At 37.9% G+C, this 15,193-nt stretch overlaps 1 protein-coding gene, 1 long non-coding RNA gene and 1 pseudogene across 3 annotated transcripts in view; 1 reads left to right on the top strand and 2 right to left on the bottom strand.

Annotated features, from left to right (window-relative positions):
- Window positions 1-15,193, bottom strand: part of LOC306656245 — a 528,984-nt gene that overhangs the window by 298,605 nt on the left and 215,186 nt on the right. The window lies entirely within an intron of this gene.
- The window catches only part of LOC306656224 (polyunsaturated fatty acid lipoxygenase ALOX12-like), a 421,309-nt pseudogene that overhangs the window by 210,875 nt on the left and 195,241 nt on the right, over window positions 1-15,193 (top strand). The window lies entirely within an intron of this gene.
- On the bottom strand, window positions 181-975 carry LOC306656240 (signal transducer CD24-like; the record flags this gene model as incomplete). Its single annotated transcript, XM_079131228.1, has 1 exon — window positions 181-975. The coding sequence occupies one exon, from the start codon at window positions 973-975 to the stop codon at window positions 739-741; it is 237 nt and encodes a 78-aa protein (XP_078987354.1). The 3' UTR covers window positions 181-738.

Here is a 15,193-nt window from a genome sequence, read left to right as displayed (position 1 = left end):
GGAGATGGGAGATGTCTACCATTTGATTTTGAGAGGATAAGCAAGATTGTGATGCCCAGATTTGGGGTGCGTTCCAATCACTGCCCTAGCACATGTCAATTCAAACATAAAAGATTCAACATAATGTCAAATCCAAAAACCACAGAGGAAAGAGTTCAGTTCCCAAGGGAGCAGAATAGCTTAACAATGTGAAACTTTATCTAGAATATATCAGCATTAAATTATTGTACTGCTGAAACAATACATTGAGGATTTACAGTAACACCTGGAAGTTCCTTCTAATGTACATATAAATAGAATCATGGAAGCTTTTTCATATTACCTAACTGTTTTATGGCCTTATAGATTTTATGAACAAAATGAAAACTGAAATCTCCATTCCACATTCCATCCTTTATCTCTAGATAAAATCTATTCTTGTTTTCAAGGTAGAGTTTTAAATGTCCATATTTCTTATGCCTCATTCAAGGAAATCATGTCTCAATTTGGGGTGTTATCTCTTTTTATCTTGTACGTGAAACTCCAGCAGATTTAATATTGGCATTCATCACCTGTGACACCCTTCACATATCCTTCAATCAATTTGGAATTCTCAAGGTTTTCTGTGCCAATAAAATCAGGTGTGGAATTGGTAGATTTGTTGCAGACCTGCTTCTTCCTTGACACACTGGATTTCTGGTCACCATTTTGATTGGGTTTAGAAGATGGGGAAGTAGAGAAGTTTCTTGGCCTGAGTCTCTAACAGTAGAGATGTAGAAGAGACAGTGAGATCACAAGGAGGTTGGCTGTTGACTGCAGGTCACTGCCACCTGCCTTGGGTGTAGCATGAGTTGAATTGGGGGCAGCAGAGGTACTCTGTGAGGAGTTACTTGAAAGTGTCACAACAGCTGTTTGGTTTGAATAAATCTGCATGGGTAGGAGCAGTGCCAGAAGCAGCAGCCCCAGCCCCAGCCTGGCCACCATGGCTCTGTCCATATCCGCTCCATTGGTGCACTGCACATCTTGCAGGATGCTAGGTGCGTGGAGATAGGACGGCTCCAGGAGGGTGCAGGCAAGGTCTTCGTAACTTCTTTGTAACATGTTTGAATATTCCATCATTTCCTAAACACTTACCTATTTATTTCTGAGAAAAAATGCATTATTTTTTTTTCCATAAGTGCCTGGCTGGTAATCCTAAGGAACCATGATTGGCTCTTGTTCAATTTATATCTTGTATGTCGATGCTCTTCATGGATTTTTCTAAACCCTGTCCTATCATAACTCTATATGTAACTCTCCTATTAAGCCTGATGTACTCCAATGGTGTATATTACTATTTAAAACTCTGATGTGGAAGGTGGGGATGTAGCACAGTGGTGTACAACATGCACAGGGCCCTAATGCAATCCCCAGCATCACAAACATTAATCAATTAAATAAAAATAAAAATCAGTAAATAAAACTCAGTTATAGACATCTCTGTAACCTATAAATCTCTACACCCCATAAAATTTATCTTCATATATTTATATATATATATATCTTCATATATATATATATATATATATATATATATATATATATACAAAATAGGCATCATAAGCTCAACAGGTTCTGAATGAAACTCATTAAATTGTATTGCCTCTTTACCACTCTCTTCATCATCCACTCGCTCATATTTCAGAAAAGAAATTCAGCATCAGATCAGAAGTCTGTGAATTGTTTCATTCTTTTTTCTTATCATCAACTCTGACCTACCACACCATGTACATTCCACACTTCATTCTCCTGCTGCTTCATCCACTCCTTAACACACAGTCATGTTCCTCATCCACAATGGCATCTCATCTCACCCAGACAATTGAAGCAGTCTTTCAAGTCATGTTCATTGTAGGGAAAATTGTGCACTGTGTTTCTCAGAATGCTGTGTGCCCTCTGAGTGAGTAGAATGATCTCTTATGCCAGGAGTTTATACAGGGATCACAAACTGGAGACTTCACCTGGTATTGTTACTGCTGACACAATGAACTCCTATCCCTCCTATAGTAAAATCCACAATTCTCATCATGGACTGCACATAAGAATCACCCATGGCAGTGTTTATGAAAATTAATGCGTGAAAATCACCTGGGGATTCTGTTAAAACACTTATTTCGGTTCTGTAGCTCAACTTATACATTTTAAATGAATGCCTAGGCAATGGCAACACTGTGGTCAATACACTGCACAAAAGTAGCAAGTGCACATATTGCTATCAAATGTATATTACTAAAAACCTTCAGATGAAATCGAATAATAATCTCTAAGAGAGAGTTGTGCAAAGTTTTAAAAATCTCTGAAGGCATATTCAAGGAAGGAGGAGGAGGAGGAGAATTAAAAATTATGGTACTTGAACCAACCTCAACGAACTGTTATTATTTTGAACTGTTAGAATTGTTGATATTGTATTGTACAGTAAGTTATAGTAACAAACACTGTTTTAATAAAAAGATTATAATCATGAATATGAATCAAATCATTTGAACAATGTGGGAAAGTCTTAGAAGGGAGAAAGATGGAAAAGAGGAAACTTCACAAAGCTGAAAAGTCAGTCTGTGGAATAACATACAACTTGGGAATTCAAGACAATCAGGGTGGAAAGATAAACAAGAGCTCATTTATTTTCCTGCCACCTCACCCAGGGAAATTGAGGGAGACTCCAGGGCTCTGAGCCAAGATCCTTCCCCACTCTATTCATTAGAGGTACAGAAAGTAATGGTCACTGTAGTCTTCACCTAACTGAAACATCTCTCCTCATTCTTCCCCTTTTACACACAGGAGCCTGAGGAGCTCTGCATCCCAGAGGAGTACCAATGCTGGAGGAATTCATTGAGACCAAATAATTAGGCAGGACCTCTCAGAGATAAACTATCCCATAATTCTGTAGTAGTGACCGATGACAGTCCCTGTTCACAACTAGCCATCTTTTGAGGGAAAGTGAAGATGCTGAGTGACTTAGGACATATGCTTTCTTTCTCATTGCCTGTGTGGGAAAAGGGCAGGAGACCTATGTGGCTACAGCCTACCTTTCAGGAACTGAAGGCGGATGCCTGCACAAACCATGAAGATCATCAGGGACCGCAGTGTGAATGTCCCAATGTGTCTTAGGAATTTAAGAGTTTAGGTTTTATCCTGTAGATAACAGGTAGCCATCAGTGGTTTTTGAGTACAGTACCACCATGACACTCGTGTTTCAGAAACATTGCAAGGATTGCAGGATCTATTATTAATCCTCATCTTGCTGCCCACAGTCTCTAGGAGAGGAAGAAATGCATTTAACAAGAATCAGACTCCTATGATTAAAACACATGCAGATATAAAGAAATTACAGGAATAAGAAGAAATGGACTTCCCAGACTTTGTTCAATCCTTCCTCCTCCCAGGTTTGAAAAATTGACATTTGTACCACATCTGGCTCATTTTCTAGGGAAATCCCTAAGAGCAACCAGCACAACCATCATCCCTTCCTCTATCTATTTAGGTCACTTTCTAAAGGCAAGATTATTCTGCCCCTGCATTTGATAGTGAAGCCAGGATTGGCATATATAATTCACTTCCTCACCAACATTTCCTCTACAGTCATTATCAGCTGGAGGATCTTCACATAATGACACATTGCAATTTCCTCCGACAGACCTATGTCCTTATTGGTGTCACATTTATTGGGTTTTATAGTTTCATTAACATTCATCAATGGACTTTGAATTATGAAGTGGCAACCAAAAAATTCCCCAAGATTTCAGATGACACCTATTCCAGTTTTGTAGAGTAACCATGTTTCCACTTGGTGATCAATATCAACTACCCCATGCACAGGAGTAACCCTGCTATTTGCACATTAGCTTACACATGAATCAGAAAATGGGCAAACGATAGTCTAAATGATTGTTATGTCCTTTGGCAGAAGAGCATGCCCCTTAAGAACTACACACTTCTGGTGCACCATTCAATGTTTCCATAGCCTCTTCTTCCAATCAATGTTGCAGCAATCTCAAATGACTTTAGTGACTACAAATTGAAAGCATGGCACATCTTCTTCTTCTGCACCTTGACTTTTGCTTTGGGATATCTCTGGCTCTACAGAGTAGGATGTCATGGGGAATTTCCTCAGCACTCATACAAACATTAAGACTTATGATCCCTTTTCTATGAACTATTGTACAGAACATGAAGTGTGGATTAAGGTTTAAAATTCTTGAATATATAAATACAATATAATTTTTCCAGCACCATTTATTAAAGAGACTATTCTACTAGCTTTCCACCAGTACAATAAAATATCTAGCACAGTCAACATATAGACAAGTTCATTTAGCTCACAGGTTGAGGTGTTCAAATGCCAAATGGCCTAGTGCAGCCTTGACCATGTGAGCCTCTGTATTACCTCCTCATGTTACAGGATAGGCATGGCAGAGCACATGCAAAGGAAGGATCACATCTCAAACTAGAATGGAGAGTTCCACAATCCTTTTCAAAGTCATCCACAGTAAACTGTGGACATTTCACAAGGTCCTGCCACGTAACCATAGCAACTCTGAGTCTTGAAATCCTTTACATATGAACCCTTGGGGGACAATCAACATAAAAACAGTAGTAACTTAGGCACAGGGAAAGATTAACAACAATATCTAATCATAAAACAGAACAATTAAAACACTATACTGTAACAAAAGTTCTCTTATTCATATCTCTTTCCCTTTCTTTCCCTATCTCCCTTAATCTTATTGTAATTTATTCATTCTTCTTCCTGTCACACTATATCATGATAAAATGCCTACAGTATGAGATGAAGTGAGGTGAATGACATAGACTTTGTTAGGTAGCATTAGCTACATAATATAATGCTCACTTAAAGGATCATGTGAACTTTACCAAGTAAGTTTCATTACATAAGGATTACTTACTGCACAGAAATGCAAAACATGCATTCTGATGCCCCTTGTATAAACTGCTACACTCCTAAGATTTTTTAGATCATTCACAGTCTAGTACTTGCTTGTATTCTTGATAATCACCATTCTAATTGGGGTGAGATGGAATCCTAGGGTAGTTTTGATCTGCATTTCTCTTATTTCTAGAGATCTTGAACATGTTTCCATATGTTTGTTGATTGCTTGTAGATCTTCTGTGAAGTGTCTGTTCATTTCCTTAGCCCATTTGTCAATTGGGTTATTTGCATTCTTGGTGTAGTTTTTGGAGTTCTTTATAGATTCTGGAGATTAGTGCTCTATCTGAAGTATGATTGGCAAAGATATTCTCCCACTCTGTAGGCTCTTTCTTGGCATTGCTGATAGTTTCCTTTGCTGAGAGAAAGCTTTTTAGTTTGAATCTATCCCAGTTATTGATTCTTGTTTTTATTTCTTGTGCTATGGGAGTCCTGTTGGGGAAATCTGGTCCTAAGCCGACATGTTGAAGATCTGGACCTACTTTTTCTTCTATAATCTGCAGGGTCTCTGGTCTGATTCAGAGGTCCTTAATCATTTTGAGTTTAGTTTCATGCACCATGAGAGATATGGGTTTAGTTTCATTATGTTGCATATGGATTTCCAATTCTCCCAGCACCATGTGTTGAAGAGGCTATCTTTTCTCCATTTCATATTTTTGGCACCTTTGTCTAGTATGAGAAAATTGTATTTATTAGGGTTTGTGTCTGTGTCCTCTGTTCTGTACCATTGATCTACCTTTCTATTTTGGTACTAATACCATGCCATTTTTGTTACTATTGCTTTGTAATAGAGTTGAAGATCTGGTATTGCAATACCCTGTGCTTTGCTCTTTTTGCTAAGGATTTCTTTAGCTATTCTGGGTTTCTTATTCTTCCAGATGAATTTCATGATTGCTTGCTCCGTTTCTGTAAGGTACGTCATTGGGATTTTAATTGGAATTACATTGAATCTGTATAGTACTTTTGGTAGTATGGCCATTTTGACAATATTAATTCTTCCTATCCAAGAACATGGGAGATCTTTCCATCTTCTAAAGTTTTCTTTAATTTCTTTCTTTAATGTTCTGTAGTTCGCATTGTAGAGGTCTTTCACCTCTTTTGTGAGATTGATTCCCAAGTATTTTATTTTTTTCGAGGCTATTGTGAATGGGGTAGTTTTCCTAATTATTCTTTCCAAAGATTCATCACTTATGTATAAAAATGCATTAGATTTATGTGCATTGATCTTATATCCCGCTACTTTACTGAATTCACTTATGAGTTCTAAAAGTTTTCTGGTGGAATTTCCTGGTTCCTCTAAGTATATAATCATATCATCGGCAAATATGGATAGTTTGAGTTCTAATTTTACTATATTTATGCCTTTAATTTATTTGGTCTGTCTAATTGCTCTGGCTAGAGTTTCAAGGGTGATATTGAATAGAAGTGGGGAAAGAGGGCATCCCTGCCTTGTTCTAGTTTTTAGGGGTAATGCTTTCATTTTTTCACCATTTAGAATGATATTAGCCATGGGCTTAGCATAGATGATCTTTACAATGTTGAGGAATATTCCCAATATCCCTATTTTTTCTAGTGTTTTTTGCATGAAGGGGTGCTGTATTTTATCAAATGCTTTTTCTGTATCTATTGAAATAATCATGTGATTCTTGACTTTAAGTCTATTGATATGGTGAATTATATTTATTGATTTCCTGATGTTGAACTAACCTTGCATTCCTGGGATGAAACTGATTTGATCAATATGCACTATCTTTTAAATATGTTTTTGTATGCGATTTGCTAAAATTTTGTTGAGAATTTTTGCGTCGATGTTCATTAAGGATATTGGTCTGAAATTTTTTTTCCTCTGTGTGTCTCTATCTGGTTTAGTTATCAGGGTAATATCGGCTTCATAGAATGAGTTTGGGAGGGTTCTCTCCTATTTCATGGAATACTTTGAGAAGTATTGGAATGAGCTCTTCTTTAAAGGTTTTGTAGAACTCGGCTGAGAACCCATCTGGTCCTGGACTTTTCTTTGTTGGTAGGCTTTTGATGACCTCTTCTATTTCATTGCTTGAATTTGATTTATTTAAGTTGTGTATGTCCTCCTCGTTCAGTTTAGGTAATTCATATGTCTCTAGAAACTTGTTGATGTCTTCGAGGTTTTCTGTTTTGTTGGAGTATAGATTTTCAAAATAGCTTCTAATTATGTTTTGTATTTCACTTGTGTCTGTTGTGATATTTCCTTGTTCATTCCAAATTTTAGTAATTTGAGTTTTCTCCCTCTTTCTCTTTGTTAGTGTGGCTAAGGGTTTATCAATTTTGTTTATTTTTTCAAAGAACCAACTATTTATTTTGTCAATTTTTTGTATTGTTTCTTTTGTTTCAATTTCATTGATTTCAGCTCTGAGTTTAACTATTTCCTGTCTTCTACTACTTTTGGTGTTTGTCTGTTCTTCTTTTTCTCGGGCTATGAGCTGTAGTGTTAGGTTTTGCATTTGTTGAGTTTTACTTCTTTTATTGAATGCGCTTCATGAAATAAATTTTCCTTTAAGAAATACTTTCATAGTGTCCCACAGATTTTGATATGATGTTTCTTTGTTCTCATTTACCTCTAAGAATTTTTTAATTTCCTTCCTAATATCTTCTGTTATCCATTCATCATGTAATAGCATATTGTTTAATCTCCAGGTGTTGGAGTAATTTCTGTCTTTTACTCTTTCATTTATTTCTAATTTCAATCCACTATGATCTGTTAGAATACAAGGTAGTGTCTCTATCTTCTTGTATTCGCTAACATTAGCTTTGCGGCATAATATATGGTCTATTTTAGAGAGGGATCCATGTGCTGCTAATAAGAAAGTGTATTCGATCTTGGTTGGATGGTATATTCTATAAATGTCCATTAAGTCTAAATTATTGATTGTGTTATTGAGATCTATGGTTTCTTTGTTCAATTTTTGTTTGGATAAAATGTCCAGTGGTGAGAGATGCATGTTAAAATTGCCTAGTGTTATTGTGTTATGGTCTATTTGGTTTCTGAAATTGAGAAGGATTTGTTTGACATACATGAATGAGCCACTGTTTGGGGCATAGATGTTTATGATTGTTATGTCTTGCTCATTTATGCTTCCCTTAAGCAGTATGAAATGTCCTTCTTTATCCCTTCTGACTATCTTAGGCTTGAAGTCCACATTATCTGAAATGAGATAAACCCCAGCTTTATTGCTGAGTCCATGTGCATGGTATGTTTTTCCCCATCCTTTCACCTTTAGTCTATGGGTATCTCTTTCTATGAGGTGAGTCTCTTGCAGGCAACATATTGTTGGATCTTTCTTTTTAATCCAATCTGCCAGTCTATGTCTTTTGATTGATGAGATCAGGCCATTAACATTCAGGGTTATTATTGAGATATGATTTGTATTCCTGGTCATTTGGTTCATTTTTTAAAATTTTATTTATTTATTTTTTTGACACAACTTGGTTCCTCCTTTATTTGACAATCCCTTTAGGATAATTCCTCCCTTTGCTGATTTCCTTCTTTGTTTTTCATCTCTTCCTCATGGAATATTTTGCCGAGAATGTTCTGTAATGCTGGCTTTCTTTTTGTAAATCTTTTAACTTTTGTTTATCATGGAAGGATTTTGTTTCATCGTCAAATCTGAAAGTAAGTTTTGCTGGGTATAAGATTCTTGGTTGGCATCCATTTTCTTTCAGGGCTTGAAAAATGTTCCAGGCCTTTGTAGTTTTTAGGGTCTGGATTGAAAAATCTGCTGATATTCGTATTGGTTTCCCCTGAATGTAATTTGGTTCTTTTCTCTCACAGTCTTTAATATTCTGTCTTTATTTTGTATGTTAGCTATTTTCATTATAATGTGTCTTGTTGTGGGTCTGTTGTAATTTTGTGTATTTGGAGTCCAAAAAGCCTCTTGAACTTGATTTTCCATTTCATTCTTCAGATTTTGGAAATTTTCTGATATTATTTCTTTGATTAGATTGTTCATTCCTTTGGTTTGGTTCTCTAAACCTTCCTCAATCCCAATAATTCTTAAATTTGGCCTTTTCATGATATTTCATTGTTCTTGGGGATTCTGTTCATGATTTCTTACCATCTTCTCTGTTTGGTCAACTTTGTTTTCAAGGTTAAATATTTTGTCTTCAATGTCTGAGGTTCTGTATTCCAGGTGTTCTATCCTATTGGTTATGCTTTCTATGAAGTTTTTAATTTGGTTTATTGTTTCCTTCATTTCAAGGATTTCTGTTTGGTTTTTTTTTTCAATATTCCTAACTCTTTATTGAAATGGTCTTCTGCTTCCTGTATTTGCTCTTTTAATTACCGATTGGTGTGATCATTCAATGCCTGCATTTGCTCTTTCATCTCATCATTTGCTTCCCTGATCATTTTAATTATGTACATTCTGAACTCCCTTTCTGTCATTTCTTCTGCCATGCTGTCACTGGTTTTTATTGATGTAACATCTAGATTTGTCTGGGGCATTTTCTTCCCTTGTTTTCTCATATTGTTCATAGCCTTGCTTTTAAGGCATTTGCGAGCAGCCGGACTGCAGCCTCAAGGACTCCACAGTAGGAGCAGCGGCGGTGGTGGTGGCAGCCCTGGGTTCAGCTTTTCTTACTACAAGCGGAGATGTCACTTATGGCTGGAAGCTTGTGTGGTTTGAACACTTCCTGTCTGGGAAAGTGCTGTAGGGGCATGGATGCCATTCAGCTTAGCCAATGACAGTCCCTCCAAACCTTTAGACCTTGCTAGTGCTCTTAAAACTCTTCCTCTAGTATATATATCTCTGTTCAGATATTCTTTCCCACCAGGCAGGTACTTCTCCAGGTTGAGGGCTCAGTTTTAGGACTCTAGAATTCTGTTCACCAACCTCAGTGTCCAACAACTTGCAGGAGTCATTGGACATCTATTGTGTGTGGTATGGAGAAGCAATTATCCTGCCTACTACAAAGGGAAAGGCTTTGCTGTGGAGTATGGTCAGGCTGTGCTTAGGTTTCCCTGAGTCTTATTTTTTGAGTGCCTACTGTGTCCAATGATGCTACTGACCAGCTATGCACTAATCCACCTTTCTCTGCCCTCTAGACTTCTGGATCCAACAATGACTTTGCAGTCTAATTCTATAATGTTGCATTATCAGTCATTTAAAAAATTCCATTTTATTCAGGCTCAGTCCTGTTTGTTTTTTGTTTTTATTTGTTCCAATTAGTTATACATGACAGTAGAATACATTTCAACTCATTGTACACAAATGGAGCATAACTTTTCATTTTTCTGGTTATACATGATGCAGAGTCACATCATTCATGTAATTTTACATGTACATAGGGTAATAATGTCCATCTCATTCCTTCATCTTTTCTATCCCCATATCCTTCCCCTCCCCTCACTCTTATCTACCCAATCAAAAGTTTCTGCATTGTTCCCTTGCCCCACCACCCCATTATGAATCAGCGTCCACATATCAGGGAAAACATTTGGCCTTTGGTGTTTTGGGATTGGCTTATTTGCCTTAGCATGATATTCCCCAACTCCATCCATTTATCTGCAAATACCATAATTTTAGTTTCTCTAAAACTGTATAATATTCCATTGCAAATATATACCAGCTATCCCACTCCTCTGTCTATACAAAAAGGACTTAAAATCAGCATATTATAGTGACACAGTCACATCAATGTTTATAGCAGCTCAATTCACAATTGCTAAACTGTTGAACCAATTTACATGTCCCTCAATAGATGAATGGATAAAGTCTTGTTTTAAGTATCATATTTGATTCAGAGCTGTCCCCACAATACGTTGGGGTAAGCTGGTCTTGTAGGACCAGTCTTTTGCTTTGGGACTCTCTTGTTGACTGAAGTTTACTCAGGTTCCTCTGAGTCTTCTTTTTGGCTCTGTCTTACCTTTAAGCCCAGTTTTAGCTAAGACTTCTGCTAAACCAGTTTGAGAATTCCTGGATATCAAACCAGGTTCTCCTCCTTCACTCCTGATACCTAACCACGTTTCTCTTAGTAAATTTCCATCTTAGAAAATTACCCTGAATATTGATTTTTAAATCCTCACTTGTCTCTGTCATGTTCAAGGTTGGGTTCAATCTCTCACCCCTATCTCCAAAGTTTTGAATAAATTCTTCCTTGCCTGTTTAACTCTGGTACAATTTTTCTTTGCCAAGTGACTAGTCTGCCCTCCTAACACCCTCTCACTCTTCTGGACTTCTAGACTAGAGAGGAGAGAGGAAAAAGAGACCACTCATTTCAGGACTGCCCCTGGAAAAGGCACAGGTTAGTCTGAGTACTCTGAGAAGCATTCACCATGACAGAAGTGAGGGTGATTATTACTCAGTTTACTGATTCAAATGCTAGCCTCTTCTAGGAGCACTCTCATAGACACACCCAGAAATAATGCTTGCCCAGCACTTTGGGCTCAGTTAAGTTGACACATAAAACTAACCATCACCCAAGCCAGGTGCAACTTCTTCGTGCAGCCAGTCCTCCTCTTGTATTGCCTGAGGAATGAGGTTGGAGTGTTGGTCTTATTGCTGATTCTGATGCAGTGGTGCCTCTCTGAACATCTGCTGGGGCTCTGTCACTGGTTCCAGAGAGTCTAGTTGTTCACTAAATTTAGAATGTGAATTTGGTGAGTCATTGTTACAGTTCTGCATCTCCCATCAATAATTTAAAGGTGGACCTCGATAGGCACTGTTAACCAGAGTTAAGTAACAGAGAGAAAATATTAGAGAGTGATAGCACCTAAGAGCAATGATTCAGAGAAGGGGACTTTCAGTCTCCATTTCTCCAGATAGAGATGATGTCACCTGTGAGTCAGGGTCCAGAGAAATTTGTAGAAGATTGTCTTTAGTTTTAGACCAGACACAATGGTGAGCCATTGTCAGAACTGATATATCCCCTGCATAAGCACCATGCAGGGAAGCCTTCTTCTCTAGCAGATGAACTGTAGAGTGTATAAAAATACACATGGATATTATATAAAATGCAGATTTAAGGCACTACTCTAGAGTTTATAATTTACCTGGTCTGGGTGGGACTCAGGAATCTTTATTTTAAACAAGCACATGGGGGAGTCTGCTGCAGTCTTCTGCAAAGGCATTGGGGGTAGAGAGATGCCCATTATCCCACCAAAGGGGACCCTTGTCACCATCATCATAAATGCAGAAAAAATATCTGCACCAGCATGATATAGGATCTTACAGAAAAATGAAAGGGAATCCGTAGAACAGAATAGAAAAGTATACATAAAACATGAAGTTGAAAGGAGTAGTTTGAGATGTGCTTTATAAGAAAAATGGTCTAGAAAACTTGATCCAATGATTGGATTGATGGAATTTTACTGAGCACCCATGCAAGACATTAAATTAGAAAAAAATAAGATTATCAAAGGAGTCTTTATGACCTTGTTCTAAAATACTGATTGCTAGGTTTTATAAGAACTTATTGCTAATAAGGAATCTGAGGAAACAATCTAAGGAAAATGGACAGCAGGGGTCCATGTGAAACCCACCTGTACTACTTGCATAATAGTGTAATATGATGGAAAAATAGTTTTGACTTTTTCAATTGTAGTATTTTACACAAAGGAAAAGAATTTGCAAAACCTGGAAAGGTCAAAACTCTAGCAGATATGAACAGCAATAACTTATTTCAAGATAAAATTATTATCTAAGATTTTAACTCAAGAACTTTGTTATTACCAGCCAGTACTGAGTGGGATGGTTTTGTTGCAGGGCTTGAAATTAGATCAAACCAGTTTAATACAAAAAGGGGGCATTTATCAAAAAGCTATAGGAGTGTCTATTTTATAGTCAAAGAACACACAAAGGACAGCACAAGCTGTCTTCTCTCTTGCTGGTCTATGTGTCTTTTTGTTTATTTTTGTAGTACTAGGCAAGTGCTCTACCAACTGAACCACATCCCAGCCCCTCTTTCTTATCTCCTGCCTCTACTTTCAGTTTTTCTCTGTGCATCTCTCTTTCTTTTCTTTCTATGCAGTTGCTGGCCTTTTCTTTATAGATTCCTGATGGATTTTGTTTTGCTTTATCCTCTTCCCTAAAGTTTCCCAACACTGCCTAGACTGTGAAAATGGATGTGGGCCCTTTCAATGGGTTCCCTTAGCCAGGCAGCAGGATGTTAAACTTCACCAGTAGAGGGTGCAAGAGAGGCCCTGCAGGAGGGAAAGATTTGCTTCTCTGGTTCTTTTGAGCTTGCTTGGCAAGTTCTTTATGCTCCCTTGGCAGGCTCCTATGCTGCATCTCGAGGTCTGGCTCCTGCCTCTTGGGCACCTTCTCTTGCACCAGGTTCTGACAGTGTGCTCAGCTTCTCCTGCATGCAGTGCCTGCTGCACTCAGAAGCTAGCAGCACCAAAAGGCCAATGGTTTCTCCTGCCAACAGCCCTTCCATGCCCCCACCCTCTCAGTGCCCAGGTGGTCTTATAGTGGCATGCCTCCAGTGAGACCTGTACCTATGGATAGAGGGTGTATTCCAGATAGTTCCACTGGCGTGTTGCACAATGATTTCCCCATCCAGTGGACTGAGACCCATCAGGGCTGGGTCTTAGTCTTGGGTTGGGGGCAGCTCTTCTGTGGGTACTGTATCACAGCCCTACAGGTAGTGACTATTCCTTATTCCTGCTATTCCTCTATTCTTTGACATTCTCTTCACTTATTAGTAACCAACTCCTTGTGTTATGGTTTCGATGTGAGGCATCTCCCCAAAAGCTCAAGTGTGAGACAACATAAGGAAGTTTAGGGGAGAATCAATCAGGGAATTAATCCCCCAATGGGATTAACTGAATTGTAACTGAAGGTAGGCAGGGTGTGACTTGAGGAGGTGGGCATTGGGGGCGTGACTTAGGGTATATATTTTGTATCTAACTAGTGGAATCTCTCTGTTTCCTGATAGTCATGTGAGATGCTTCCCTCTTTCATGCTCTTCTGCCTTGATTTCCTATCTCACCTCGGGCCCTGAGGAATGAAACTGTCTATAGACTGAGACTGTTGAAACCCTGAGTCCTCAAAAAAACTTTTCCTCCCCTAAAATTTTTCTTGTTGCATCTTTTAGTCACAGCAGGAAAAAAAAAAAAAAAAAAACAAAAAAAAACAAAGAAACAAACAAACAAAAAAAAAAAACTAAAACACCTTGCTACTCTAATCCCTTGTTAATTCTTCTTTATATTAAAAATTCTATTCAAGTTACAGTATGGTTTCTCTCTTCTGATTGGCCAAAAAGACAGTCCAAGTTACTCAGTGTCTCTGGTAAGAAGTCTCTTTGAAACAGACAAGTCCACACCTCCCACTTTGAAGAGTACATTCAGGACCAGCAACTGGTTCTATTCCAGAATCCCATAGGCAGGAATTTGACCCAAGAAGTTTAACTGTACTCAGCCTGTAGGGACATGTGGCTGTTATAAATAATCTGGGGCTGATGGAGCAGTTAAAGGGTCATTGAAGCAGGATCTCAGGATGTGTCTACTACAGAATTCTATTCATCAAATATAAAAGAGGCATATGGGAAACTGATTTACGCTCATAACCTAAAAATATCTGACTGTTTAATGAACATGGGAACATTAGTGGTGCTGAAGTAAATACTGATTGTAAAGCCTCCTATTTAATACTGTTTTTCCAAATGACTTTTTTTTTTTCTTTTCCTTTTCTTTTTTCCACACTGGAGATTAAACCCTGGGGCACCCTTCCTACTGAACTATATTCCTGACCTCCCTGCCTTTTTTACATGTCTTAAAATTTAGAGACAGGGTCTTGCTAAGTTGCCCATGCTATCCTTGAACTTGTGATTTTCTGCCTCACACTGAGTCACTGGGATTACAGGCATGAAACACTGTGCCCAGTTGGCCCATTATGTTCAACAGTTGCATGGATGAATAGGAGGTTATTGAACCAGTTTCATCTAGTCTTTTGTAATGGCAAGCAGTACTACAAAGAACATTCCCCTGCATAATGTCTTTGTTCATATAGGCAAGTATATCCATAAGATAAATGCCTACAAGTGGTACTACAGTGACAGAGGACATGTGTCCTTTGATTATTTTCCTGTTTTATCCAACTTGTCCTTCAAACTAGCTGTATTGATTTATCCCTCTAAACAATGTGTGAAATTCCTAATTATTTTATTCTCAATGAACTTTAAAATTCTTGTCTGATAAGTGAAATATGGTATCCCACTGTAGTTTTAATGTACATTTTTCAAAACTTAGGGGGATGT

Source organism: Sciurus vulgaris (genome assembly GCF_902686455.1).
Source record: "Sciurus vulgaris genome assembly, chromosome: 3".
In the NCBI taxonomy this organism is placed as follows: domain Eukaryota; kingdom Metazoa; phylum Chordata; class Mammalia; order Rodentia; family Sciuridae; genus Sciurus; species Sciurus vulgaris.
This window is presented reverse-complemented; position numbering and strand designations above follow the sequence as displayed.